This window comes from Penicillium diatomitis, assembly GCF_028827545.1.
Source record: "Penicillium diatomitis strain IBT 30728 chromosome Unknown utg000015l_segment0_segment0, whole genome shotgun sequence".
NCBI lineage: Eukaryota > Fungi > Ascomycota > Eurotiomycetes > Eurotiales > Aspergillaceae > Penicillium > Penicillium diatomitis.
The window spans coordinates 1,403,655-1,426,914 of record NW_026623187.1 but is presented as its reverse complement, the minus strand read 5'-3'; the positions used below and the strand labels follow the sequence as shown (position 1 = coordinate 1,426,914).

General features: G+C 53.0%; 6 protein-coding genes across 6 annotated transcripts; 3 read left to right on the top strand and 3 right to left on the bottom strand.

The window, feature by feature from the left end:
• Positions 1 to 275: 275 nt before the first annotated feature.
• On the bottom strand, positions 276 to 1,534 carry N7539_009234 (t-SNARE syntaxin; the record flags this gene model as incomplete). Its single annotated transcript, XM_056938829.1, has 4 exons — positions 276 to 308; positions 361 to 933; positions 1,007 to 1,188; positions 1,279 to 1,534. 4 exons carry the CDS (start codon positions 1,532 to 1,534, stop codon positions 276 to 278), a joined length of 1,044 nt encoding a protein of 347 aa, XP_056786206.1.
• A 1,217-nt stretch (positions 1,535 to 2,751) lies between these two features.
• On the top strand, positions 2,752 to 5,175 carry N7539_009233 (uncharacterized protein; the record flags this gene model as incomplete). Its single annotated transcript, XM_056938828.1, has 2 exons — positions 2,752 to 2,798; positions 2,883 to 5,175. 2 exons carry the CDS (start codon positions 2,752 to 2,754, stop codon positions 5,173 to 5,175), a joined length of 2,340 nt encoding a protein of 779 aa, XP_056786205.1.
• Positions 5,176 to 6,690: 1,515 nt separating this feature from the next.
• N7539_009232 (uncharacterized protein) lies at positions 6,691 to 7,700 on the top strand (the record flags this gene model as incomplete). The annotated part of the gene is made up of 2 exons (XM_056938827.1): positions 6,691 to 6,978; positions 7,080 to 7,700. The coding sequence occupies 2 exons, from the start codon at positions 6,691 to 6,693 to the stop codon at positions 7,698 to 7,700; spliced, it is 909 nt and encodes a 302-aa protein (XP_056786204.1).
• Positions 7,701 to 8,685: 985 nt separating this feature from the next.
• On the top strand, positions 8,686 to 10,002 carry N7539_009231 (putative pectin methylesterase; the record flags this gene model as incomplete). The annotated part of the gene is made up of 1 exon (XM_056938826.1): positions 8,686 to 10,002. The coding sequence occupies one exon, from the start codon at positions 8,686 to 8,688 to the stop codon at positions 10,000 to 10,002; it is 1,317 nt and encodes a 438-aa protein (XP_056786203.1).
• An 846-nt stretch (positions 10,003 to 10,848) lies between these two features.
• N7539_009230 (Plasma membrane ATPase) lies at positions 10,849 to 13,929 on the bottom strand (the record flags this gene model as incomplete). The annotated part of the gene is made up of 2 exons (XM_056938825.1): positions 10,849 to 13,427; positions 13,530 to 13,929. 2 exons carry the CDS (start codon positions 13,927 to 13,929, stop codon positions 10,849 to 10,851), a joined length of 2,979 nt encoding a protein of 992 aa, XP_056786202.1.
• Positions 13,930 to 17,619: 3,690 nt separating this feature from the next.
• N7539_009229 (uncharacterized protein) lies at positions 17,620 to 18,123 on the bottom strand (the record flags this gene model as incomplete). Its single annotated transcript, XM_056938824.1, has 2 exons — positions 17,620 to 17,947; positions 18,017 to 18,123. The coding sequence occupies 2 exons, from the start codon at positions 18,121 to 18,123 to the stop codon at positions 17,620 to 17,622; spliced, it is 435 nt and encodes a 144-aa protein (XP_056786201.1).
• Between the last annotated feature and the right edge of the window lie 5,137 nt (positions 18,124 to 23,260).

Sequence of the window (23,260 nt, the reverse complement as noted above, 5' to 3'; positions counted from 1 at the left end):
CTGCTCCACGAGGCCTGTTTTATTGAGCGATGGCATTGAATATTTACGGTTGAAGTCGTTCTGCAGGACGTGGTCCCTATGATAGTGGACGGGTAAGAGACAAGAAAATAGAGGGCGGAACGAATGATCAGACATTCCAGTCCAAGGATGCAAAAAAAGAATGGCTCGTATAGCAGACATGAGACATGCAAAATGAACTGGTAGCGATCGAGGATGCGCAAAGGATGGGGAATTAGTGTACAATATCGGCAAAAAGGATGTAAAGATCGAAGGCATCACGAGATCAACACCCAAAGAAGGAAGAAAATCTGTAATATATCAGTCGTCTGTGAGACAAAGCATAGAGGGAACCATACGTACCATCAGGATTCCGAACATCTTGGCGATTAGCCAACGATTACCTGAGACTCGAGTCCAATATTTCATGAGTTCCCTCTGGGCCCCTTCAACATTGTCCACGACGTCTTCGGTGTTGGCGTCAATGCGTTGAATCATTTCAGACTGCTCGCTGACCATCTGAGCCAACTGGCCGAAGATACCACCGAGCTCATTGATTGTTCGTTCGATTGCCTCAATGGCTTCTCCACGTGCTTGAACGTAAGAATTGCTCGACTGAGCTTCTTCCATTACTAGTAGTTGCTGGTCTGAGTGCATTGCTGACTGGCCCAATGGTGATGGATTGGAAGGATCCAGTGTCAATACGTCGGATGAGTTTCCTTGATATCCTGGTTGAGGGGTTCGACGACCCGAGGTGTTGTATAACGGTGAATCGGAACGTTGTGAGTCCAATGCACTTTGCGATTTTGATGAGACGGAGGAAACGAAATTCTCGGTCCTTGTCCGGGAGGCTTGAATATTCTTCGTTCGAATTTCTAGCACATCTTTGAAGGAGGATCCCACATCGGCAAGCTTGCCCTGCAACATGACGACGACCTGGCCACAGGAGGATCAGCACAAAGAACATATAAACCATGATTCGTCCCACTCTTTCCTGTCGCTCACTCACATTATCATTGTGTTCTCCTTCTTGGTCTGTCTTCGAGCGATTGGACTTTGGATGTTGCGCTTGAGTCAGCGCCGCCAGAGAGGCGATCTGCTGGTTCAGTGCCGCCAGGTCTTGCTTGATCACGTATGTCAATTCGGAAATTTCCACCGGTCGGTCGTCGAAGAGTGTCTTTCGCTTTGCCACTGCGCGATGCTGCGTTAGATGTTTGTTTTGTTGATTGCGTAATCTCAAGCAGCACGAGCAAGGATGGTCGCTAAGGCGACTCAACTTACACTCGGCTAAGCGTTGTAGCTTGGCCGTCGTCCCTGTGATTCCCTTTCCGATGTCGCGGGCTCGTCGCGCGAATTCCGACCTGCCAGTCTTACGATCCTGCTCGGATGTGGAGAAGCCATTTGCCTGTCGTTTCTGGGCGTCTGTCAACAGCGCCTGTCGCTGCGATCCGACCTTGGATGCGCCAAGGCGTTTTTGCGCATGGCCGAGGATGGCGCTGAACTCGCCCGTGCGGTCTTGAATAGATTGGCCTGCCATGATTGTGCGACCACCGATATTGCAGCAAGCAAAAGGTGACAAAGGGGAAGTTTGGCTTTGTGGAGGTCGAGTTAGCGTGGGGCCGTCTCGACCTAGGCCGGTGGTTGACAATACTGGGGCTGATCCAGGTCCGATGCTCTAATCGATAAGGGGGGGCGTAGACGTGTCCGGATGCAGGTATCGTGGGCCCCAACAGGTAGACGAAAGAGGTCGTGAAGAAGGTTGCAATTTGGTATGGTTCCGATGATGAATTAACAGGCCAATTTGACACTTTGTTCACCATTCGAGTTGATCGCTGTCAAGTCTGGGCCAGAAAAGATCCTAGAGTTTCGCGCGACCGTTGAGTCGAGACATCCTCTACGAGTAGGAGTTAGTCTATAGTAGTAGTAGTGCTAACTTACTGGCACTCACGTGTTGCGGAAGGATAATACAAGTACTTGGCGTGCCGGCCAAGTACCCCCACGTCTTTGGAAGTAACTCGTCTGCAAGACGATTCACTACTATCGGAACCCGATTCGGGCTCTCAGGGTACTTGCAAAGAGTATTCTGCGATACTTCTACAGAGCAGTGGTTTGAACTATAGCTCAAACACTGGCCTCGATACTGCCCATGCTGAACTTAATGTTTGACTCAATGGTTTAGTGGTACTTCCATGTCGGTCCGGGTGAAGTACACTCCAGTTACGTCAGCAGCATCGCCCCCCGGACGCCATCTTTTGACCCAATTTTAGCTCCGAGCGAACTGCGGCGGTGTCCATCGCAAACTGCCAGGGGAACGTATTCTTTGAGCTATTTAGATTGTGGATAGCCTCCTATTTCTGGGAGCCCCAAGACTTCAAGAAACTGTGCGATCAACTTGGTCCTGGTTGTCATTCCCCAACGGCGGAGACACGTCATCGTGACTGGCTGTATACTTGTCTTGTGGAATTCATTCTTGGTCGTCGCCCGACCGTAGCTTAACCAACTGATCTGATCGGCGCTCGAATTGTCACTTGCGACGCTGCCTGTGCGCAAATCCCCCTGTCAAGGACTATTCCTACCAGTTATCTCTGACTTCTGGCGCAAACCAGGGAGACTTGGATTCCCCAAGGTTTCTCGTTTGGAAAGGAAATTTGAAGAACCCAGCTTCACGCAATCGGCAGCCAGGCAGCAACCTATGCGAAATACTTAAACTTGCTCAAACCGCAGGCCACCAGACTTAGTCCGCCACGACTCAAGATGACGGATCACAACTCTCCATGGCAGGGTCGAGTGGTCCAAGATTCGTAAGTACCCAGACAGCGCTCACGACTTGTGACCAATCAATCACTCTTTCTCCAAACGCAATTACTGATTCTCCGACTGTCCAGCTCTTCTAACGCGAGTAGTCCGCTTGCGCCCGCCGGCACAGGCAGAGCAACACCCTCCTTCGAACGCAACGTGAATCGTCAAAAGACCCAGCGTTGGGTTCAGGCCAAGCAGTATTCATACGACGGTGGTGACTGGGGCGACGAAGACGATGAGGACGAGGACGAACCGTCAGCGCCGCCAGTGCCTCCTTATCTCGCGCACAGGACCGCCAGCACACCTGAGCTGGGCTCAGGGCGTCTACCCGGAACTGGAATCGGTAGAGACGAAGCTCGCGCCAGTCCCCTCATTGATGCAAGAGGGCAGCCTCTAGCCGCCGCAGAACAGAAGTCCTTGCCTTTCATCCGGCCTGTCGACATTTACAAGCGCATGCGTGACGATCGAGCGCATTCGAGCGAGGATGTCGGCCGCAGTCGCTCCGAGGAGCCTCCAAGTCTTGCTCAACCGAACACGAATTTGGTTGAGACAAGCGCAATAAGTGGCACCGAAACACAGCCCCCTCATGATTATAGTGCTCCGCAGCAGGCTCGACCAGCTCCTCCCGTCACCCTGCCAGAGGTGAAAAGGATGTCAGGATTCGGTGCCGATTTCCTCAATGCAAATGAAATGGGCGTTTCACAGACGACCGGCACCCCCTCAGCAGACGTCTCCTTGCACCATAATCCCTCGCAAGCATCACAAGATTCTCAGTCGTCTCTGGGTTTCACATCGGTAGTGCATCAAGCTTTTGATGTACCAAACACACCTGAGTCCACAACTAGCAGTGTGGTGCGATCCAATAGCGACGGGACATCGCTCATTAGCCCCATTATCAGTCATCATGCCAGTCAGAGTGAAAGAACGCCCACGATACATGAGGAGCCTGCGGAATACAGCACGCCAACTCATGATGCTCCAGATGGCGTGAACGACGCGCTATTCTTCAAGCCAGGACATCGCCGAGATATGAGCCTCCCTGATCGGGCTGACAGTCCTTCCCGGCAACCTGTTATCAAGGACACTCAGCCTCATGTAGCCGGTCAAGCTGAGATTTCTTCGGTTGATGGTCAGGCACAAACAAGCGGATCGAGTTCGGCACCTTCCTCCGCTGCTGCAGGAGATTTTGTCGCCCCCCTCAACCTTGGAAACAATGGCATGACAGCTGGTGAAGGCTACCGGGGTGGAATTCCAACTATCGCCTCGATCAGCTCAGAAGCTTCACCGCAAGACACCGACAATGATCGACTGCGAGAGGAGATCATGCGGTCTTTGAGTCGGGAAGGCTCTCATGAACCAGATGCTCAGCCCGAGTCGGCACGCGAAGGAGGTGACTTGGCAAGTCTGGGGGGTTACTGGAATGATACCGGACGCTCAGATACAAACGACATGTCAAAACAAACACCTTCACAAACAGCTCCAGAGTGGCCAAGCTCGCAAGCTCTTGCTGCCTCACAACCTTTATCGTCCACGCCACCAAGCACTGCGGCGGAGCCAACCCAGGGGCAGCCTCCGAGGCCGAAATTAGGGCGCCGCTTTTCGTGGGAATCAGAATCATCGGATGAAGAGCCTGCAGGACAGCCATCCGTGCCTGACAACACACACTCCACTTCAGGTCCAGATCTCAAAGCACCGCAACCAGAAGTTCATGTTGACAAGGCCAAAGGGTCACCAGAGGTTGCTCACGAAGCTTCTGAAGAGGAGTCTCACACAACACTAAGGCCTCGACTTTCGATTGTGCCGCCCATGCCAGAAACCTTCGACTCGCCACAGGAGGTGGATGTCTCAGCTACACCCCAGTCCTTTCATCGACAGATGTCCGTACCAGTCGCGTCGGCACAAATTGACGAAAGCAAGTTGCAAGGTTTCCGTGACATACTCAATAAGCCATCGCCTGCGGATCGCGTTCGCGCTTTCAATCAAACACGAGAGCAATTCGCAGCTATCGATACGGGTCTTTCGGCCTGGCTTGAGTTCACAGTGCAAGCACATCCTGAGCATGCAGATCTTGTGCAATCCAGTCAATCCCTCTCCACTGGATTTTCAAGAAGCTCCCCTACCACTCGGAAATTCCCCAAATTGACATCTCTGAGCAACCTTACTACTAAGGAAGACGGGTCTTCTCCCGGTTCCGGACACGTCAGGCGTCCCTCGGGTCATATTGGCACAATTGTTAGTCGACAGAACGTTGAACAACGTGGTAAAGACTTTCTTCACACTGCGGGCGCGTTTAGTGGGAAGGCCGGTGAAGCCGCGAAGGGCTTCTTCGCTAAGGGTAGAAGCAAGTTTCGGCCCAGTGGAGACAAGGTAGATACATGATCTCATTTCTTTTACCCTGTCGTATATGCTTGAGATTTAGCTCGGCGCATCATTGGCATAGCGTGTCAATTTCCAAGCCCAAGTACTACATTACATACCCTTGCTCTCGCCAGCCCTCTTGTCTCTATTATGATCCTTGGAGATGACCATGTACTATATGGTTAGGACACTTGAAGTATGCGATGCATCATGCGCGAGACATATCATGCGGATCTGTCCGCACTCAATCTTCTTTCCGCTCTCCCATCATCTTCCTACTTTCAACGTTTCGGTGCTAGTTCTGATCTTGGTAATGAGCTGTAGGTTGATCAATCGACTCGTTCCCAACGCAAAAGCCTGCAGTTCCAATTCTCATCGCTGTCAGAATCATCTGCACGCGATAAGCCAAATTCTGCCAATGGTAGATCGACTCTGCGAAACTCCGTGGTCTTTGGAAGCCTACCATTGTTCAAGTCTGGCCGAAACTCCAATGTCTCTGCTGCCCAAGCGACTGCCATGGGCCCCGCTTCGTCCTGGGATGACGATCTCAGTAATGAACCTCTAGCGGACTCTCTCAGGGCGATGAGAACGGCAGAAGGGGCTTTGGGTGACAAAGAGCAATCGGTAGGTACTCTAAGTGAATCTTTAAGCCCTCGCAATCGTGATACGGTCTTCCATGTACGATCGGAATCTGCTGTGAACTTGGAGCAGGAAATGATTGCGGCTTTGAATTTGTCGCCCATTGAGGATCCCTCGCGACAACCGATGGCCGTTGGGTCGGTCTCGGGGTCGAATGCAGCAATGCGATCTTCCTTAATCCACGCAAGTGGTCAATCGAAAGACGTGGGAGAAGGGTCTTCAACCCGCTGCTTGACTTGCGTTCCTTCAGATCATTCGTCGAAGGAGAAGGAGAAAGAGAAGGACTTTTCCTATCCAGTCGCCAGGGAGCCTATTTCGAAATCATCTCTGAGTGTGAGCGCTGCCTCGCCGCCGCCTAATTCCGTGCTTCCTAGCATTGTGTCTGCAAAGTTGCCCGGTCGTGACAGTCGAGCAAAGGGTTCTTCGAGCGATGTGTCTGATGCATACGAAAGTTCAATTGTCACTCCTCGAGGTGACTCTCGCTCTGGAGAAGCCGTAAATAGAGGTTACCTCTCCACTTCGTTGATTTCGCATCAGCGAATCTCGTCTGTGTCGACTCTTGGACCGGATGAACGCTCGACCGATGACCGTCTAGAGATTGGAATGGAATCGCCGCCCTCTCCGCTACATCAATCGGAAGCAACGGAGACAGGAGATGAGGCACATCCTGCCATTTACAGCCGAGCTGGTCCTGAGAGTCGCATTTCCGACTTTTCATTGCCGTCACTTGATTCAGGTACACCAGAAGCGAGTAATCTTCTCTCATGTCAACTACCCTGCTCCGCAGAGGTACTTTTCTCGAAGCATATGTCTCATCCTGGACTACCTCCCTCTGCGCCGGATGTGCAAAGTCCTCTTCGGAATGAAGTGGTGTATACACCAGGAACACGAAGCAGTATGGTGAGCCTCGGCAGCTTGGGTCGACAAAGCGAACAAAGCAGATCGACGCGCCCAAACACCCCCGGTAATGATCTGGCACAACCTGTTGGCCCTGGGGATTCTAAGCTCAACAAGCTGAAAGACTTTGGGCGCCGTCGTCGAACATCCGTCGGTAATGCGCTCTCAGGATTCCAAGAGGGAGTATCGAAAGAGTTCCAAGCTCTTCAAACACGGAAGACCCAAATGGATGTTGGGCAGGAAGCCAAGGCTGGCGGGCAAAAGAAACGAGCCATCAGCCGGATCAGTGTATGTGTCTTCGTTCGGTCTCAGCTCCTGATACGGTTTGATTTTTTTTTCCCTTGCTGATCAATTACCAGGGTCTCTTTCAACGACAACAAGACGCACAGGACGGCTCTACCGTTCCTTCCCCAAGTGCTTCACCTGCAGGCAGCGCCCAACGTCCGACTCGCCCTGCTACGAACATAAGGATAGGCGAACCTCCCGCGCTGCTTGTATCCAGCTCCATCTTGCTTCCAGACAGGCTGCCGCATTCAGTGGATCAGTCCCTCGAGCAGAAAAAGCCGTCTAGAGACCCTTCTCCATCAGCACGATTCTACTCCTCTTTTCAGTCGACAGATACTTCGGGACCAGCTCAACCTCTTTCACCATCTTCCATCGATTCTGGTCAGACCAGGCATCGACTTTACGGCCACGTCCCGTCCCCACTAACAGAACCGCATATCGCCCAGGAACGCGATGATGGCAATGAATCCAAACCTCCCGTGCCACCCAAAATTCTGGACGACCCTCAAAGATCGATTACGGATCAGTCCCGCGCAGACGAGGCCAACGAAATGCCAGCTGCTCCTAGCACCTCGAGTGAATTTCACTGGGCGACTGCTCGACTTGTTAATGAAACTGCGGACCCGGTCGAGCTTCGAATCACACGAGATGATTCTAGTGAGGAAGTTATCATGTCTCCCACGGCTTATCCCCAACAGATGTGGAAGCCGGACGGTTATTACTAGCGCGGAGTGAAACCCCTGAACGTGTCTTGAACATCATGAGTTGGATCACTCGAGCCCATCTGGAGCTTTTGTCTGTTGATACACACACGCCTTTTGCGTCCTTGGAATTCACTAGTTCATTCCATGTTATGATGGCATTTGATTTGCACCCACAGCTATTTCACCGGCGGGCTCACTTGAACATAATCTATTAGTCAACAAAGAAAGACTTGAGGAATGTCCGCACTATAAGCCTGCAGGTTCTATATTTGGAAGCAACTTGAAATCGCTCAGCGAGTCATGGCATCGTGGTTGACTGCAATTGATTGAGTGTCTTCTGCGGCGTAGAAGCTTTTGTCTAGGATGCGGTAACGCGTAATGATTCGCAGCATTCGGCAAAACTCGGCAGATTGATCTCGTGGACGGCCGAGAATATTGAGAGAAGTCCTAAATGAAATCATTCGCAGGGCCATGAATCTGATTATCCTCAATTGTTATTGATCGTCTCCTCCAAGTCGTCAAGTCCTCGGAGACTGTCCCTCCTGCTGCCGCTCAATTGCGCCCTTCTCACAGGTGGAAGTGAGATTCTCCGTCTTCCATCACCTCCGCTTTTCACCCCAGCACTTTCACTCCTTCTCCATGCGGGGAGGAAACAAGCTTGGCTACTGAACAACCCCCAGACCCCAGAGACAATGCTCATTTTTGCGGGGAAAGAGGCCAAAGGGATGATGCTCATCTCCGTGAGTCTTGTCCATCAATTCCATTTTCGGCTGCGATGGCTTACAAGCTTCGACTGCAGGTGGGAAATTCCTCCGGCGAGATGAGGATAGCTCAGACCCGATGGGGGTAAAGGAAAAAAAAAAAAAGTGAGAGACTGTGCCAGCCGTGTACCCTGTGTATCAGATATTGGGCACGAGGCCATCCTGACAAGTCTATAAAGGTCGCACTGGAGATCTTGCATTGACGAAGGCCCATTTCTATCCGAGTTCACACAAAAGAGCTCGCCATGCATCGCTTCCATCTCGTGGCGCTTCTCGCCCTCATATGGCACACGGTCACCGTCCACAGCGCAGCCCTCGCCCACGTCTCGCGCGAGCAATGCCAAGTCTCAGGCAAGCATTGTCCCAAAGGCACGATCGTGGTCTCGGCTACCGAGAAACACGCCGACTTCACCACCGTCCAAGCAGCCATCGAGTCCCTGCCCCAAGACGACTCTGCCCACACGATCCTCATCCTCGCAGGTACCTATAAAGAGCAAGTAAACATCACCCGTGCCGGACCTGTCACGCTGCTCGGCCAGACCTCCTGCCCTGAAGATGCGACCAAGAACAAGGTCACTCTGACCTGGGCGGCTGCCAACCACGACAACACCGGTAAAAGCGTCGACAACGTCTTTTCAAGTGTATTGGTCGTTGCGCCCACGCTCGATTCCAGCCTGACTGGCGCGGGGCCCTCGGGCTTCCCTGTGCCGGAGGACACGCCGTTTGGAAACAAGGATTTCCGCGCGTATAATATCGATTTCACCAATAACTGGGCCGAATATTCAGACGGACCGGCTCATGCGCTGAGCTTCAGTCGTGCTAACGGTGGTTTCTACTACTGTGGATTCTACTCATATCAAGATACGGTACGTCCTCCCAACGCCGAGCGTTGCCATCTTATCACGACTCCCTTGGTCCCCTTGGCCCCCCCTTCCTTCCTTCCTTCCTTCCTTCCATTCATCGCTGACCTCACCTTCCCTTGTTCTCCCCCGCAGGTCTACGTCGGCAAACTCGGCAACGCCTACTTCTACAAATCGATTCTGGCCGGCCAAACCGACTTCCTCTACGGATTCGGCACCGCCTGGATCCAATCCTCGTCCGTCCTCCTCCGCGGCTGCGGCGGCGGCATCACCGCCTGGAAAGGCACAAACACCACCTTCCCCAACAAATACGGCGTCTACATCGTCGACAGCGACGTCCGCGCCGCCAACGCCTCCATCGCGCCCAGCATCGTCGGCGCCTGCGCCCTGGGTCGGCCCTGGAACGAACTCCACCGGTCGATCTTCGCCCGTTCCTACGAGGACGGCAGCATCCAGTCGAACGGGTACATCGACTGGATCATCTCCGGGGTGGGCCGTTACGAGAAGGGCGTGACGTTGATGGCGGAGTATAATGATGATGGACCGGGATTCAATCGGACGGGGAGGATCGAGTCCAGTGTGTCGACTGTTTTGGATAGGAAGGGGTATGAGCCGTTCGATGAGCCTAGGAAGGTGTTTCAGGATCCGAAGGGGAGGTTTGGCGATGTCTCTTGGATTGATTGGGAGACGGCTCGCAAGTGATTTGGGGGGGGGGGGGGGGGGGCGGGGAAGATCGAGTTGATTTATCATTTGAAAGAATCTCTAGAATGAAAGACATCAACGCTTTTGAGGGAGCGAATGGATCGAAAACCCCCCATTGTTAAGTGGAATTGCTTGAAGCACGTAGAACATTAAGACCCGGTGTGTCTAGATCCATTGGGGACGGCCAAGGTCAATGAAAGTGGGGAAGTCGGAAAGCAGCAAGAAGGTCTCTTGCCCATGAAATCCTACGACAAACTCAACGAAGTAACGTAGAATAGAATGAAAGGAGCTGAGTATCCAGGAGAATTATTAACGCAAATATGGTCCTTGCTCAAAGAGAAGGTGGACTTGTACTTGAGACGACTCTACAGAGAAATGGCTTATGTTTTAACAAGGCAATTTAATCATTTGAAATCCTTCGATGACTTGGACTAACTACCACTATTAACGACACGCATACACTCTTGAGAAGAAAAAATCTTGCAATCCCGCCGACTCAAAGAGCCAACGGAATTAACAAGATGGGGGTAAAACACAAAAAGTCTATGATACGGGGGTAAAAAAAAAATGGGAAAGGAAGAGAAAAAAGAGACGAGCAAAAATGAGCCATCTTTTTTCCTTCCTCACGGTATGCAATGTCCAGATGGTTCGAGGCAAAAAGAACAGAGACAGGATCCGCGTGGTATCGATAGAGCAAGCGGCACGACAGGACGGGAATGAAAAAATTGGGAATCAGAAAAAGGAAATTTGATTATTGATCTCGGAACAGGAGCGAGTCAAGGGAAAAGATTAACCACCATGATGGTGAGGAGTAAGGAGGCAAGCCTAGAATGTGGCGCGCAACCTTTACTCATCCTCCTCAACATCCTCGACGCGGGCGCCAAGGGTGTAGCGGGACTTGCCCTCGTGGTCGACCTCGTGCTCAATGGCCAGCTTGGACAGGTGAGCGATCATGTTCTCGATCTTGGTGTCAGCCTTGGAGCGGGTCTTGCGGCCAAGGTTGTCGAGAGCAGGAATGATGGTCAGGAGGTAATAAGCGACAGCAATGATGACAGTGACACCAATGGAGTAGGCCCAGATGACAACGACGGTGACAATGTCGACGTGGCCGTTCTGAGTGAAGTAGGCGTGGTCGGGGGGAGAGGTCTGAACGAAAGCACCGCCGGACAACCAACCGAAAAGGCAGAAGAGGGTGGCAAGGACATCGACAACGAAGATGGCAATGACCAGCTGCCACGAGGGCCAGGTCTTACCACCACGGGTGACGAAGATGAGCCAGTTCTCAGTAAGAGCAATCTCGAGGAAGAGAATCTCCTGAGGAGAACCCCAGTTCTGGATGATACCACCGTTGGTCAAGAAGAGGGAACCGCGAACGATCCAGGTGGCAGAGGCCAGAAGGATTCCGAGGATGACAGAAATGACCCAAATCTTGGGAAGCTGCCACTCGACGGGGCGGGCCTCGAAGTGAGCGTTATCGTAAGCAACGGCAATGGTGGCAAGATCGGCGAAGAGAGCAATGAAGACAATGAGATCGGCACGGACAGTCTCGTTGATGATGATCATGGAGGTGACGAGGTAGATCTCGAGATGCAGGCAAAGAGCGATACGGTACTGGATATAAGCCTTCATACGCTGGAAAATCTGACGGGCGAGCTTGATGGCATCGACGATGGTGGAAAGACCGGGAGCGAGGAAGACAATATCAGCAGCAGCCTGGGCAGCCTCGGTGGAACCCTCGACGGCGATACCACAATCGGCCTTCTTGAGAGAGGGAGCATCGTTGACACCGTCACCAGTCATGGCAGTCAAGTGACCACGCTGCTGGAGCATCTCGACAACCTGGTACTTATGCTCGGGGAACACCTCAGCGAAACCATCAGCCTTCTCAACGAGATCGTGCTGAGCGGAACCAGCGAGACCACCGTGAATCAGACGCTCAGAGTCGTAAACCTTGGTACCGAGAGCAAGCATCTTGCAAGTTTCCTTGGCGATAGCGATAGCGTCACCAGTCAACATCTTGACGGACAGACCGAGAACCTGGGCCTCAGCGATGGTGTGGGCGGTATCCTCACGGGGGGGATCGAACATGGGGTACATGCCCAGAAGCTGCCAGGGCTCACCCTCCTTTTGGACGGCGACACCAAGGGAACGGAAACCACGGCGAGCGAACTCAGTAGCCTTGTCACGGTAGAGCTTAGCCTCCGCCTCGGAGCACTCAGACATGTTCAGGATGGCCTTGGGAGCACCCTTTGCACAGATGTAACGGACACCGTCGCAGGTGCAGACAGTGGTGATGCGCTTGGAGACGGGGTCGAAGGGAGAGTACTTCTCGGTGACCCAGTTGCGGGCGAGAATCTCACGGGCCTTGGGGTAACGGCGGAGGGTCAGGATGGTAACCTTGTCAATGGGGTCAAGGTTCTTGACGTTGTGGGAAGAGGCAATAGCGGCAACGGCCATCATCCAGTTGACATCAACACCCTCAGCGACGTAGGGCTCACGGATGGACAGCTGGTTGGCAGTGAGGGTACCGGTCTTGTCAGAGCACAGGATATCGACACCGGCAAGGGACTCGATAGCAGTGAGCTTCTGGACAATAGCCTTCTGCTCAGCGAGGTAGGCGGCACCGACGGCAAGAGTGGTGGTGGTGACGACGGGGAGACCGACGGGGACACCGATGATGAGGAGAATCAAAGTGTAACGGAGCAGGGTGTTCTCAGAGTGCTCGGGGGTGGCGATACCGAGGTGACGGAAGAAACCACCGATCCAGGCAGCGAGAATCCAGAACATGACGAGAACGAGCAGAGAGGTACCGATGTTGTCCATGACAGCCTTAAAGTGACCGGAGTCCTTGGCACCCTGAACGAGAGCAGCGGTCTTACCGACGAAAGAGTGGCGGGCGGTGGCAGTGACGATACCGTAGGCCTTGCCACGCTTGCAACCGGTGGTGTAGTAACAGGTGTCGGCCATGTACTTGTCGACGGCGAGGGACTCACCAGTGATGGCGGACTGATCGCAAGCAATCAGAGAGACACCCTGGTGAATCTCACGGTCATCTTCATCGTCATCCTCACCCTTCTCCTTGAGAGTGTCATCCTGGGAGTTGACGAGGTACTCCTTGTAGTTTTCGAACATCTCGGGCTTGGAGTAGTCACAGATCAGGCGAACATCGGCAGGGATAACGTGACCCTCCTCGACGACAACGATATCACCGGTAACGAGCTCACGGGCGAGAATCTCCTCCTCCTGGCCGTTACGGACAACAATGGCACGCATAGCAATATCACCCTTGAGCGAGGCAACGACATCGGCAGCCTGCTTCTCCTGGTACCAACCCACGAGAGCGTTAAGCATCAAGATACCGATAATGACACCCAAATCGATCCAGTCACGAAGACCAGCAGCGAGCAGGACAGCAAGTTCCATAACTAAAGACAAAGACGCGTTAGAGATGAGAATGTTTGGTTCTGATGACCACAAGATCCACCCTCCATGAGGGACAGATGCAAGGCAAGGACGAGGAAACTCACCATAGAGAATAGGACCACGGAAGTAACCAATGAACTGGACGAAGATGTTGGTCTTCTCAGTAACCAGCTCGTTCCAGCCGGTCTTCTTGCGACGAGGCTCGATATCAGAGGAGCTCAGACCGGAGCGAAGGTCGGTCTCGAGCCACTCATCGGGGCACTGCCAGCCGTCCTCAACACCATCACCCTGCTTGGCCCAGAACTTCCAGAAGGGCTTCTTCTTCTCCTTGTGGCTGAGAGCAGCGGCGCTGGAGGTGGAACCACGGCGGCCATCGCGGGCAGTCGAGATGTAGCGGTTGAGAGCTGAGTATTCGTCGAGACTGCCGTCATTCACATCACCGGCATCGCGGTGACGATCGCCGTTTTCGACGTCGGGAGCATAGGAGATCCTCCGCTCCGCCATTGTTGCTGTTGCTTCGGCTCACAAAGCTTCGGAACCCAATCTGAGCAGATGCAATGACACCAACACACAATGGCAGGGATGGCGTGAGACGGAATATGTCCTATGGGAAGGAAGAGAGAAAAATAAAAGGGAGGATGAAGGTGGACGTGGACAACTTTATAATACCCTGGGGGAGGTGGGTGGGAAGGGTTTGGAAAGAGGCGTGCGAGGAACCTGAGGGAACGGACGCTAGTGTGGATAATGGGGCCCTTTTTTTTTTCTGTGAGGGAAATACGACTGAGTATGGGAGAGGGAAAAGGGAAAATGGAGAAAATCAATTAACTGGGGGGGGGGGAAGGAAAGAGGATTAGGATTTTTCTGGGACCAGAAAAAGTCTGAAAAGGCATCGATTCCCAAAGGGGCTTAGTTCAACAAACAAAACGGGAAAACAACCAATTTTTTGGGAGCGGAAAGCAGGATAATAAAATACGAGGTATGGTAATTGACCAGAGAACTGGGATACCACAGGGCCGTGGTTACTATGGAGGACTCTCCCTTCGTTGCTGGGGACATGTACTGACGACACGCGCCGACCACTCATGATCCAGCACCGCTTGCGGTACCTGATACTCTAAATCGGCTGCCAAGTCTCTGATACTCTGTGTGCGTGCCTCCCTTGCCCGGACTGCCAAGACTATTTGATGTAGTACAGTTGATCTGTCTGCGGCCTGATAGCAATTTGTGAGAGATGTCCGACGACTCGGACTGATTCGGCTATCCAACGAGCCATGTTTTGCTTGGTGTGATAGTCCCCGAGTTCACTGGATTCTTCTCTCAGTTGTGAAGCTGTCAGGAACAATACGGGATCTCTGGTAGTACAGTAGTATCAAGTCGACCAGCAGGTCACGTCAGTGAGCAATTGAGCACGAGTCGCGCTCGGAGAGGGCAGGCCGAGAGCAGCCACTGACACTCAGACTGTGTCCGATTGGGTCGGACTAGTGGGGCTCAGCCGGCATTAGGCTTAGCGGCGTCAATCAGTACATCCTCCGTACCGTTACTCCAGTGCATGGTATCATCCCCCAAACCGCTCTGAGATGGCCCTAGTCCTTTCTGGGACGACCGACCTGACAGAGAGGTCGCGCGAGGGAAAAAAGATTAAAAGAATAAAAATTCTTCTTGCAGGTCCGCGACCGGCACTGGTCTGCCGAGTGCCACTCCACCAGCGACCTGTTGCTCGGTATCAAAAACCCAGCGGTAACATCGGTACAGTCGGTACGGTCGGTACAGTCGGTACAGTCGGTACACTTCTACACACAGTCGGGTGGACTCGGTGGCTCGCTGCGTCGCTGGGTCGCTGCTTCTTACGTTGTTTCCTCGTCGCCCACCGAGTACTGAGTACTGATCCGTACTCCGTACTGCGTACTCAGTACTCCGTACTCAGTACTGGACGGGTCGACTCGAGTCTGCGAGAAGTCTCCCCAGTCCGTCCCCACGGCCCCGAGCCCTCTCTGCTCAGGGCTACGATCCGGTCTGTACTTTGTATCACACGTCCCAATCTCAGACCGCGACCAGAGTGGGTGGAATTACTTGTTCGGAACTAACCCAAACGGAGCCTTGCCCAAGTGCGGTTCTGCGGTGGTTTCCCCAGCTGCTTCCAGCTTGACTATGCGCGATTTTCTCCGGGGCAGAAAACGAGCAGATGCTCGTCTCTCCATCTCGTGAGCCCCTCCAGACTTGCCCCAAAAGCAAAAAGTGGACGCGCAGAACTGGAGGAGATTGGGGGTACGACCAACGCAACGGCCCAGGTTCATTAAAATTAACACCACAAATGACAATCCACTCGAGCCTCGAGAGTTCATCCCGATTGCTGCCATGTCGAGGCAACCGAATCCGTTCTATCCGAGATGGACAGTTCAAGTTAGTCAACCGACTCACCACATAATCGCATCCTTAGGATGAGTCCGGACTGAAGGGGGAGGGGATTATTCAATGACTACTTAAAAAAAAAAGTACTATATTGATTTAGTCGGTACTCGCTACAGTCGACCTCTACCCTCCGCGAACCATGATAAGATTAATGTTAGACTACACGTCAGTTCCATGCTGAAAGCCGTTGCGATGGAAGAATGTAGAGTAGACCCCATTGCTATTTGCTCGAGTGGGAGACCTTGATCGACCTGTCGATTGTCCACTTGCCATTGACCGGAAAGCACCATGTGCTTGAAGATTCGAGACTGAGAAAGCTGCGTAGACTTGAAGCAGTCTATGCAACTTTCTCAGAGAGTCACTATACTACTATAGTATAGACTATAGTATAGACTATAGTATAGACTATAGTATAGACTATAGTATAGACTATACTGATGAGTGATCGGGCACACTCACCACCACCGCGGGCTCAGAGCCCGAGCCTTCAATGTCCTCGTCAGGCACACGAGTGATTCCCATCCCCTCCCCTCGACATTTGTGTATGGCCACCGAGTCACCGAGATTGTGAGATCTCATCTCGAAGTCGGTAGTCCACCTGCAACCACCCACGTCCATTCTTTGGATCGGCAGCCCTCGCCCGATTGCCGTTCGAGTTCGAATCTTTGTTTCCCCTTCCTATGGGATTTGATTCCTCGACAGTGTCCATTGATGCTCCATTTTTTTTTGCCCCTGGTTCCCGATTAGGAGTTTGTTTTCTTGGACCTGGCAAACGTTGACGTGCATACGGGAATACCATGATGATGAATGGAAGTGACACACCTCCCCAGAGAATCTGGTTCGCCACAACGTGGCTCTCGGCACGTTGCGGTCGAGGTGAGTGGAATGCCTCAGAGAAAAGGTTCTGGTTCTCGACGGTCGGGGCGGGTTTGGTGGAACGGGATTTCGCTGGAATCCAGTCCGGACTCGGCTCGGCCCTGTCTTTCTTTTTTCTTGTGTTTTTTTTGGGAGCAAAATCGTTCGAGATGGATTCTCTGGCGTATCCTCATGCCGGGACTTCCTCCAGCGTCATACCTCCATCGTGCATGGATGTTCACAGGCAGGTACTGGTTGTCCCAATGTACACTACAGTCGGGTGGGAAGGTCCCGGAAGCAGCCAAGAACTCCCAGGGCGATCGGGCACATCGTCCATGGTGAAGGTATTCGAGCAGGGGCCCCCATACCAAAGCCCGTTCGAGGAGGTGGAACGGTACGTTTCCAGAAGACTGAGGATTGGGGAATAGGATATGCAGGATGGTGTCCAGACTTCAGACCGAGGGGATGGATGCCTTCGATGAGGACCGATTTCCATGGGCAATGCGCCTACAGGGTGTCTGTCCATTGCACTGTTCACTGCAAGTATTCCGATAGACAGTTTAGACACCATGACCCTTTGTTCTGTACTGGGGTACTGTCACGGCAGGACGACCAAGGTACATACGATCCTCCCCTTGGACGTGGGGACTCTCAGGTACCGCGACAATCCGCAGGGCATAGGGCCAGCCACTACTGGAAGAGTCGAAGGCGGGCAACCGACCCAGGGTTCTCATTATGTCACCGGATTGACTTTTTCCTCGACCGTTGATGATCGAGTCCAACCGACTCGCGTTCCTTATCAGAGAGACCGCCCCAAGTCCACTCGGTCGTCGAACCCAGACCATCGTTCCATCTTTGCATCCGATGGAGTCGGAGTTCATGGCTCCCTCGTGCGCCCAATTGCCTCCTCCTGCCTCCTGCGAAATCTCACTAACCATGGGCGATCGTTGCCCTCTCCAGTCCCCACGAGTCGACCGCCGGGTCGGGTGTGCCCCCAGAAGCGTCATTGTGTTTCCATCTCTTGTCACTGGCCACCCCGGCAGGAAGGGGCCCGCCCACTAGAGGCGGACTAGTCTGCATTCTTGGGGCGGGAGACCAAATCAGAAAGCGTCCGGCGTGTCCGATGATTTCATCGTCTGGATAGATCGGCAGACGGGAGACGGCTTCTTGTGCGGGCGCGTTCATGGCGAGTCGAGGGGGGTGAAGACTGGAAGCACAATGTTCTTTTCTTGTGGTGATGGAACTGAGGACAGTGACCCTGTCGGGGTTTCCTATCACGGCTCATGTGTACAACTGTACACGCCGACACGGTCGTCTGTACACTTACAGTAGAGGTGTCCGTCCCAAAGAAGATGGATACAGACGGCAGGTCGTTCCCCATTCGGGACCGGGGTTGATGCTCAATCGCGATGAGGGAAGTTGGCCGAGGGGCATTGTGCATGTGCACGCGTGATATTTGATCACTCCGAAACGATCATCCTTCATGCTAGTCTTCGCGTTATTTGATTACTCCGAAATGATCATCCTTCATGCTAGTCTTAGCAACTCCCATCTTCATGGCCCTCCATCGACGGGAGAACGAACTTTGATGAGAAATCGGAGTCACCTCGGTCTTTTCTCGTCCCAGACCCGAGACCAGAGAGGTACGAGATACACAGTACATGGAGTACAACGGTTCGAGGGGCGAACATGAAGACCACGTCCGGAATGTAGACTTGGATAGCGTATACTGTTGTGAGTGTAGTTTGTAGTTGTACAGTCACTACAGTGTAGTTTGTAGTTATACAGTGGTCCTTTCAGCATATAGGAGGATCACCGTTTGGATCACCGTTTGGATCACCGTTTCCTTCCCCAATCACTCTCAACTCCCCATGCGCCTCTCCCATCATCCGGGGCCGCCCGTTCACCCAACGACCAACTTCTCATCCAAGCTGGAAGAAGCCCTTCCAGCGAACCGGGTGATGCGCATCATCCCTACCGGCTGACGTGACCTGACGTCTGCTGAGCATCGCGGGTGCACTGCGCGACTGTCGGCGATTGGACGCTCTGCACCAATGAACCCTGTAGGGCCAACACAACTCAATCCGCGAGCACGGTCCAACCACAATACAGCTACGCCATGCGGTGGTCGACCGCCGGGCCAAGTTGAAGCCCATCGGAAGTCGAAGCCAGCGAGCCCGCGAGTCACCGAACAGCTAGTCGACCAGTTGAAGATTTGAGGGGTGTACACTGTACCGTGGTGGACTTTGGAAGGTAGATACTGTGGGAGGGCACGTGAGGATCACGGGGTTCCAGGTCTTTGGTTATGCCGAATGGATTCTTGATCGCTACCTTCCTAGGCTCGTAGGCGGGACGTCCTGGATCAACGAGTTGGCACTCTGGACAAGTGCGCAAATGAACCCCCATCTGCGGCGGTGGTGGCTGCAGGTGGTGAGTACTGGATGTAGCAACCAAGCTTGACTCGTCGGGACACATATCGGATGGCAACACCTGCCACCTGGGGACTCGCGCCCGTCACGTCTCCAATGATCTCGTAGCCTCGCTCCAGCCCGGCTGGAATTCAACGTTGCTTTGAAGAGGTCACGGATAATCTACCCAAGACTGTGGCTGGATGGACATCTGGTTTAGTGCACTGAGGCACGGACATATTGAACCTTGAGTATAGGTCCAAACAGTCACGATCCCCCCGGAGTACCTCTCCTGGCGCTTTCCGCGGCTGGCGTGCTATCACTGCCTAGTCCTACGGGTCCCTCAATAGGTAAGTATATTTCTACGCTCAGGTGCTGTAATGCGTCCACCCCCGAGCTTGCACTCTTGCATACGCCTGAGGCAGCACACCTCGTCCAGAATGTGGCCTCGAGTAACTACCAGCTTCCCGTGCCGCTAACTTAGGTGGTTTCTCCTTCCTCGTCCTACTAAACAATGAGAACTCACGAAACAGCCCGCACTCGCAGGGGTCGAAGCTCGAAACAAGCTGAAAATTGAAGACCTTCCACTTCCAACCCACCACCGTCAAGTCAAATCAAATCTCAAACCTACGGCCCAAACACTCCCAAGCAACTGGATGCAGAATGGTAACCACGATGACCTGAATCGCATCTTCTCTACCCTCTCATACAGTCGGATCGTCTCGTTCCCACTGGACTGGATCAAATGGGGCAACTCTCCTCGAGCTGATCCGTTCCTGCACCGTCTTCCCACCGTAATGCGTCGCTCGGTCGTTCTCAAACGGGCTTCTCTGCTGGAACCCTCTCCACCAGTCCACTCTAGCTAGGAGCTCTGAAGTCGAAATCCATGGTTATCACGATGCCTCACTTCCGTCCCGTTCGATCCGTCCCTGGACTAATCCATCTTTGTACGATCTACCGTCCCTCTTCGTGGACACTTCGTGCCGCTTTGTGACCGGTTGCCCAGGTCGTAAGGAGCAATCCCCACTTTCTGGATTGGTTAGGAATCCGTTAAGATTTTCTGCTCCTGACACACCTCGAGCTATATGGTGTTCAAAAATAGCCCCGTACCATCGTCATCGTCATCAGGACGCGAATCTTGATACTTTGAGCCCGGTGGATGTGGTTCCAACCCTCCGAACCTCAAATGATACGAGAGCGCGGAGATAGATTCATCTACTCCCTTGAGCTGTTCAATCCGTCATGGATTCTTCTTATCTCCCCCCACGGCAAAACCGCAACCTCAATTGACGATGCCTGGGGGGGGGGGGGGGGGGGTTCCCTGCACTCCTTCATCACCCGATAGTACCTAACATCCAGGTTGAATACTCTCGTACCTCTCAAAGCCAGCCGAGCTTGTAGTGTCCCTGTAGTGTTCTACCACTCCCTCCCTTAGTACTACCCCGATAAACTATCACGAGGGGCTCCAGCCCAGTACAGAGGACCGAGATTCACCAACAGAGTAAAACGGCTCATGTTCACCCTTCAATCTTCTTTTTCCCCAATCTGCCAACTCTGGTACTGTACCTGTGTTTTTTTTTTTTTTTTTTTGTTTTGGTGTATTCCAAACCAAACCCTCTTAGCGCGACAATGCTATCAGCTCAAGTGGGCCAGCAAATCTCCTGAATTGCGGCAGACGGAAATTGGCTGTGCGGGAGGCCCCATCCCCCCTGGAAGTTCCCCAGTCCAAGTTCCCAACCACCCGCCTTCCTCCAGCTTGACTCCAGCCGGAGAGCATTCGGGGACTCGCACTTGTGGAAGCCAGCGAGCCCGGAGATGAGGGAGCGATAGCTGGAGGGCGGCTATTTGGGCTCTGACCTCTATTTCTATTTCTGTTCTGTTCTCCAGTACGCTGCTACTGCTGTATTGATGATCACTGGTTGTTTGATTCCGGTGTGTAGAACTCTAGTGTTCTACATCTACTATATTCACGGTCAAGCACGTATAATCTAAATCCATTCGGTACTCCGGGCATGGAGCAGGTATAGACCAGATATCACATCGACCTCCCAGGCGGGCTGATCTCAACAAGCTCCTCTGCTACTCTCCGAGAGTTCGTCGGACAAAACTGAATCCTCTGATGATGAGTACTTCCATGGACCTGGGACCGGGATTCTCTAGTGGTACATCCATCACCTCACGCGACAGCAATCTGATCAGCCCATCCATGCCCACGCCGCAATGATTCAATCATGCGTAATCTGCAATGCTTCTACGTAAGGGGAAGGGTCAAACGCTTCGTCCTCCATGAACCCCATGCGAGCGATTCAAGGGAGGGGGGGGGGGCCGAATTAAGTTACGATCATTTGTCCGGGGGATGTTCGCGCCCGGGCTCTTTTGACCCCTGTCCCTCTGTCTCTCTGTCTCTTCGAGATCTCCGTGAGTCCGTGTTGGGGTTTCGGAGGACTTTGGGAAGTTGGAGTCGGGAGCTGGAAGACATGTATGATGATAGCAGGACTCCTGGGACCTCAGGGGGTGATAATCAAACATGACTATACGGACTATTGGAGGACTAAATAGTTACAAGACTACAAGTACACAAAACGTTGCTGGGTTGAGCTTAGCTCGGCGCACTGGTACCGTATGGTTGTATCGTATTGTATGCTCATGACTCTGTAGTCTGTACTTTTGTAGTCTGTCTGAGTCGGTCATGGTTTGTTTACTATCATTGCATCCCCAAAAGGACAATCCAGCGTGACTTGGTGGGGGTCTCGTCGGAGGACCTGCATCCAGATGAACGCGAATCGCCATGTCGACAGTTGATATCAATCTCACTGCATGCGTCTTTTGATTTCTCGTGCACTCGGGACGAAAAGGGTGGAGCGGGTCCCCGACGAAATCGCAGTGTCCCGGACTCTGTACGAGGAATTGCTTCGCCGTATGCAGCCAGACCCAGAGCAGAATCAGATCAGCAGGTGCAGCGTAAGGGAAGGCCCTCCCAAAAAAGTGGAGAGCTCTCGTGAGCTTTCCATCCGGAGATGCAGCTGCGGGTTTCACCATTCGGGATGCTATTCCAGTTGTCCGAATGGACTGACGGGTCAATAGTAATAGACTCAATGGACTCAATACCCATCTAGTACGTAGTACAGTAGTACTCAGTTCAACTTAAAAGTTGAACACCTTCCATGCAACTTGGGATTCTTGTCGGTGATTTCGATTTCATTTGCGGTGAGTTGTTTACACATCGGGGATTAGTAGTTCGGGCCTCATCGGTGGGATGGTTCCGTGTACGTGTAGGGTGTCGGATTTTGATCCATAGACTGCTGTAGTCTGTAGTCTGTAGTCGTGTAGTCTGTAGGCCGATGAGTCTCCCCAATTCAACGTCGTGTGAAGTAGGTCCCTGCATGTTTTGGTCCCGACACACTTCCGTTCCACGGTTCAGCTTTGAGTGGAAGACCCCCGACACGCAGAGTCTATTGTCGGATGTCACTGCTGGAGGTAGTATTGTTCTCGTCTCGCCGCTCATCGATGTATATCTGAGTTCGCGCCCGCCCCGAGCCCCAACCGTCTCCGCGAGTCTCTCTAGTCTCTACTATGTTTGTTTTCATGGGCGGACTCTTGCGCCCTGCGATACTGGACATTTCCTCCACATTCCTGCTTAGACGGATGCAAGATTCACTTTGATCGGATCTCAGATGGTCATCTCGATACTGCCGACATTCCATTCTTAGAATCCGGGCACTGGACCGACTGGGGCAAGTCTTGTGAATGTTCCCTGCCTCGCGGAAATATTCAGGCGCGCAGGCCACAAACACCGACTGCAGACTCCGAGTGCAGTACAGTCCGGGACTGTTGCCGGACTTTTGGTGGTTGCATCCTCTTCCATGGCCATACTACCGCACCGCACCGAGATGCTCCAGGCTGACACTACACGACAAAGATAACCAACCTGCCTCGCTGTTTCATCGACACGAACATTCATGCTCGCAGAATGTGAGCGCAGAACGTGGAGTAATCATGGTCCTTGGTCAACCAGATCCTAACCCCGATCGACGTTTCGAAGAAAGCCACAGCCTGCCGCCGTCCATCCTCCATCCTCCTTCCTTCTTCCGGTCCGATCCACCACGTCACCGTCTTTCTCTCATCTCACGTGGACTACACTAAGAAGTACTGCACAAACTTCA